Here is a 6111-nt window from a genome sequence, read left to right on the forward strand (position 1 = left end):
GAATTTTACATTTAAGGTCACAGAGAATTAAACATTTTTATTATTAACTATGAAACTAAATAAAATGACACAATCAGGACATCAGCAAACTTCTTTAGTCAAGTGAAAACATGTTGATTTGTAGACAACATGAAAAAGTATCTTAGAGATGATCCAAGATGATGTTAGAAATCTGCATGATGTGTTTAATTAATGAATGAAAACAGTGCTGAGTGTGTAAACTCCTCCTCCTCCTCTTCCTCCTCCTCTCCCTCCTCCTCTCCTTCCTCCTCCTCCTCCTCTTCTTCCTCCTCTTCTCTCCTCAGTGTCTTTATAAGCTTCAGTGTCTCTTCTCCTCACACTCCAACCCTGCTCACCTCTCAGCTGGACAGTAAGGGACGTTTACAGCACACACTGACAACATGCTGGGGACCCTGTGCACTCTCATCACTGCTCTAACATGTAAGGAGGCTGACTTACTGCAGCTTTGAGCTCATGTTGGATTCATCAGTCTGTGTGTTTCTCTTGACTCCATGTCATCTTGTTGTTTCCAGGTGTGAGTGCTGTGACGCTGGTGACACAGAAGCCTCCTGTTGTGACTCTGAGGAGAGGAGAGACAGCCACCATGGACTGTAACCTGGGGACTGTGACTAACAAAGCTGCTCGTTGGTACAAACAGATTCCAGGAGGAGTTCCTCAGTTTATTTTGTATAATCATCATTCATATAGCTCTCCAAGCTATGGCTCTGGTTTCTCCTCTCCAAAGTTCACATCCACTCATCAGTCACAAACAGATTATCGTTTGATCATCAGCACTGTGGAGGAGAGAGACTCAGCAGTTTATTACTGTAGCACATGGGACAGCTCTGTCAGTGAGAACGTATCACAGTGATTTACACCGTGACAAAAACCTCCTCACTGAACACTTCTGCTTTTTAACTCTCTTTCACATTTAACGCTCCTTGTAACTGCTCTACTCTAGAATGTGACATCCAATAAGTGTCCTAAATGTATTCTGAAAGGACAGAAACCTCATCTCATTTATTACTACACATAAGAAAAAACTTTAGTCAGTGTCTATGTTCATCTTTTCTACATGTTGATATAAACAGTTGGACTGAGCTCAGTGCAGAAATACCCCACTGATTGAAAAATAAAGAGAAACACACAGATTCATTCTTTATCTCTGGAAACATTGAAAACCAAGAGGAGCTTGTATTTAGAATATAAATCACACAAGTGAAGAGAAAAGAAAAGAAACCATCTTGTGATGTTTGTGTTTTAAAATCATGACAAACACTATCACCTCCAAATGAATGTGACATGAATATGATATTAGTGTGTACAGAGTGAAGGGAACTTTAATACGATGCAGAAGAAGATCATGTTTGTGTCTCATTATGAGTTTCTGTTGATTTTTATGACTAATAACAGAAATAACAGGACAGATTTACAACTCATAAAAAAGATTATGAAACATTTTTAATCCGCTCAACTAACAGAGATGGACTTTATGTTTTATACATAAACTTTTGTTGGACCCTCAGGTTATTTACTAGATTCAAAGAAGATCATCAGAACTCCAAAGACAACAACAACATGACAAACAGGAACAAACAGACATAAATCCTGTCTGTTATTAATGAATGAAAACAGTGCTGAGTGTGTAAACTCCTCCTCCTCCTCCTCTTCTCCTCTTCCTCCTCTCCTCTCCTCAGTGTCTTTATAAGCTTCAGTGTCTCTTCTCCTCACACTCCAACCCTGCTCACCTCTCAGCTGGACAGTAAGGGACGTTTACAGCACACACTGACAACATGCTGGGGACCCTGTGCACTCTCATCACTGCTCTAACATGTAAGGAGGCTGACTTACTGCAGCTTTGAGCTCATGTTGGATTCATCAGTCTGTGTGTTTCTCTTGACTCCATGTCATCTTGTTGTTTCCAGGTGTGAGTGCTGTGACGCTGGTGACACAGAAGCCTCCTGTTGTGACTCTGAGGAGAGGAGAGACAGCCACCGTGGACTGTAACCTGGGGACTGTGACTAACATTGAAGCCCGTTGGTACAAACAGATTCCAGGAGGAGTTCCTCAGTATATTCTGAGCAACTATCACAGCTGGAGCTCTCCAATCTATGGCTCTGGTTTCTCCTCTCCAAAGTTCACATCCACTCATCAGTCACAAACAGATTATCGTTTGATCATCAGCACTGTGGAGGAGAGAGACTCAGCAGTTTATTACTGTAGCACATGGGACACCTCTGTCAATGAGTACGTATCACAGTGATTTACACCGTGACAAAAACCTCCTCACTGAACACTTCTGCTTTTTGTCACTGCACTTAACTTTGACCACAAAGAAGCCACAAAAGAAATTCAACACTATTAATATTACAATGCATACATTTCAATACACTATTATTAGTCTGATTTTGTCAATGTTGGTTAAATATTCTCTGGTAAAAGAATTATCATGTTGTGTCTCCTGTTCTTTGAGTCAGCTCTTGTCTCACACGTTCATCAATAGGTCCAGAACTGATGCACAAACACAACATGTCTACATTCCCTGAGCAGATAGATTCAAAGGAACACTTGCTGTGTTTTTCTTAATTTCTCAAATGTGCTTCTCTTATCTGACAGACAAACTGTCTGTAACCTTGTCTGCCCCCCCCCCCACTAGCTGACCTCACAGAGAAGATCTACATGAAACAGAAGCACAAAGAAAAGAGTTTCAGTTGCATAATATGCCTTGATTAAAATGTAATACCATTTAGTGATCTTAGATTGAGCCTGAGCAGACTGATGAAAAGAACCAAACACCTTCTGAACATGTTGTTTTAAAGAGGTGTCATCTCTTCTTTTTACCCGTCCTGTCTGCTGTCTTATAAGATCAGGGGGAGTTTCAGTCCATCAACCTGACTGGAGTTTGTCCAGTATATCTATTTGAATAAAATATACTCTCCATCACATCCAGCTTACTGCTCAGTATAGACTGCAGCTTGTTGCATGTTGCACAGAGCCTAGACATCTACCAGTTCTCCTGACACAGGGTCTGTGTGAGTCAGGCTGGGACCACAGGATCACATACGAGGTTTCATTTGAAGTATTATAGTAGAGGAGCTCTGGAGCAGCAGACAGTTTGCTTCCACCTTCACATGTGCTGCAGTCTTCAGTCACTGTCTGTCCAAAGAGAGGAATTGTGATACTGACATGTTCTGTCTGTATGTTCTGTCTAATTCACAGGCATACAATCACTGGGTTAGTGACAGTGTTTCACATTGATTAGGAAACAATTGATTTCATACACACAAACACACACACATTCTCACCTTGTCATTGTGTGTGTTTGTGTGTTCTTTACTATGGTGTTGTATTTTCTGTAGCAGCAGCCTCTTCATTATGTCTTGTGCTCATGCAGAGAAGATTTTACACTTCACAGAATATGAGACACCAACACATGTAGAAAGTAAGTCGATAAACCACCTTTACAAGAATCTCTTTAAACATTTCTCTTGTTTGATTTGTTGTGTTTAAGAAAAGTAACCCTTTTTTGTACTCAACATACCATTTTATAAAAATGCACTTTACCTTTATCCATGAAGACAGATGGAAACTACTGGCAATGTAGAGTCACCAATTGACCTAACGAGCATGTCTGGACTGTGGGAGGAATCCAGAGTACCTGGAGAGAGCCCACGCATGCACGGGAGCAAACTCCAAACAGAGAGGCCCTGTCCAACATACAATTCAGACTTGAAAAGCTTCTGTTTCTAGTTTATGAATTTCACAGCAACAAAATTGATTCATTATCAACGACCACCTCTTCATAGAACTCTATTTACATTTACATCGTGTTATAAAGGTTTCTTTTTGGTACAATCATGAAGAAACTTGAAAGGATACTAAACAAAGTGTTCTTCAGGGTGAAAAGAGTTTGATAAAAGTCCATCAGTGTTGTTGTAATGTGAGCAGACTGATGAAAGAATGACATGTTGACAGTGAAAGTTGCTCTCAACAGGATGTTTCAGTTCCACTCCCCTCATTAGTGAGAGTCAGGAGGTTTTTGTACAGCCATGTATACAAACTGAATCACTGTGGTATTCGGACAAGGCACCAAGCTGATTGTGACGAGTAAGTACTTTGAAACTCATCATGAAATGAGAGAGATTTGATCATTCTTATTCAAACTGATCAGTAATCATCATTTGTTATTTAACTCATTGTTCAGATATATTTTTGTGTGAACAACACACATTTATATTTAGTTCTCTTTCTGACACCAGACTATGTCTTGGAATGAAACGGAAAGCTTTCAAAAAGGTTTCAACATTTGTATGAAATAGTTTCTGTCAATTCTGAAGTATGTTGATGTTTGAGGAATGTTGAACAGTTCAGATCAAATTACAAAATGTGACAATTCATGTCCAAATATAAACGGCATGTTTGATCCTTTCTAAACCTTTGTTGAATCATCTCTAAAATGTTTCTTACAATGTGATATGAAGAATTCAAACTTCTAAACTTCTCGTGTTTCAAATGTTTAAAGTTTTTGATGAGTTAGTTTTTTCAATTAAAAACATGCTCTGGATTATTTCCTCATTTCTAAGTGTTAGATAGTTGGTTAGAAAAAAGAATTGAATTGTTATTTCAGGACAGTTGTTTCATATTTCACAAAGTATTTTTCACGGCACACAAAGTGTCTTTATGATATTGTTACTGTCATAACAAATGATCCTGATTGATGAATGACTCATCATTTTGATCATCATTTCATGATGTTTTTACATGTGATGACAACATTCTTTACTGCAGCCTGTTTGTCAAACTGTGAACAAAACTAATGAGTTGATGGTCTCTGTCATACTTTGTATTGAATGACTTCACTTGTACTCATGTGTTCAATGTCCTGTGTGTGTGTGTGTGTGTGTGTGTGTGTGTGTGTGTGTGTGTGTGTGTGTGTGTGTGTGTGTGTGTGTGTGTGTGTGTGTTCAGGCTCCAGCCTCTCTCCTCCTGTCCTCACAGTCTTCCCTCCGTCCAGTGCTGAGCTCCAGTCCAACAAAGCCTCTCTGGTCTGTCTGTCCTCTCAGTCTGTGCCTTTTGCAGATGTGAGCTGGTCTGCTGCTGGGAGTCCAGTGAGCAGTGGGATCTCTACCAGCACGGCCGTTCAGCAACCAGACCAGACTTTCCAAATCAGCAGCTATCTGTCCATCCAGACGTCAGACTGGAACATGGACAAGGTCTACACATGTCGAGTGTCTTTGGGCTCCCAGACTTCAGAGAAAACCATCAACAAGTCCCACTGTTCCACTGAAGACCAGTAGAGGAGCAGAGGGACCATTTCTAATCTGCTTCTTGACTCTTTGTGCTGTTTGCTCATTACAAGGTTCACATCTTACAGTATATGTCTGCATGCTTGTAATACATGTTGTGTCTAGCTGGCCATTAAACCTTCTCAAGTGTTAAGTTCCTCTGGGCTCCCACACCTCAGAGAAGAATTTGACCAAAGACGATGAATAGATTGATCAGCATTTTTTTTATGCATAACTGTTGGTGTGAACACAGCTTTGCTTTATTGTGCATGGATTATTTGAAATAAAAGCATTCTTAATTAGATACAAATCTGTTGAGTTTATTTTGTCTTAGGTAAAATGTTTGTATGTATATACTCAAAACAATCAGGAAAATACACACATACAAATCAATAGGGCAGGTGCAGAGTCGACCCAAAAAAATCACTGAAGACAAATCAGACCATCTGATGAGGAGTATAGTCGTGATCAAAATGTCACACTGGTGAAATACATTTCTGGTATATTTAACCCCTGCAGTGCACAAGACGCTTTGTCTTTGTCTTTTGTATAAACTTATAGCTGATACAAAAACCTCTAAATCAATCAAATATGAATCTTAAGATAATTGACTGCACTTTAACTGACTCTTTTCAAACATGCACACATAAATGCATCAAGAGTTGTCTCCCCCTTGTGGTTGAAGTCAAGCCTTAGAGTTTTTTTCTTCCATATGTTATGTTTAAGAAAACCAATCTGTAAGTGATGACAGAATGTGATGTATTGAAGTACTTGTCATCCACTTACTGTTTGTCTGTGCATTTTTTTAACCCTTTAAAAGGAAACA

At 39.5% G+C, this 6111-nt stretch overlaps 1 protein-coding gene across 1 annotated transcript; it reads left to right on the top strand.

The window, feature by feature from the left end:
* Window positions 1–358: 358 nt before the first annotated feature.
* LOC110005479 (immunoglobulin lambda-1 light chain-like) lies at window positions 359–5595 on the top strand. Its single transcript, XM_065965116.1, has 4 exons — window positions 359–441; window positions 534–859; window positions 4074–4107; window positions 4969–5595. Exons 1-4 carry the CDS (start codon window positions 402–404, stop codon window positions 5295–5297), a joined length of 729 nt encoding a protein of 242 aa, XP_065821188.1. The 5' UTR covers window positions 359–401; the 3' UTR covers window positions 5298–5595.
* Window positions 5596–6111: the final 516 nt, after the last annotated feature.

This window comes from Labrus bergylta, chromosome 16 (assembly GCF_963930695.1).
Source record: "Labrus bergylta chromosome 16, fLabBer1.1, whole genome shotgun sequence".
NCBI classification, from domain to species: Eukaryota; Metazoa; Chordata; class Actinopteri; order Labriformes; family Labridae; genus Labrus; species Labrus bergylta.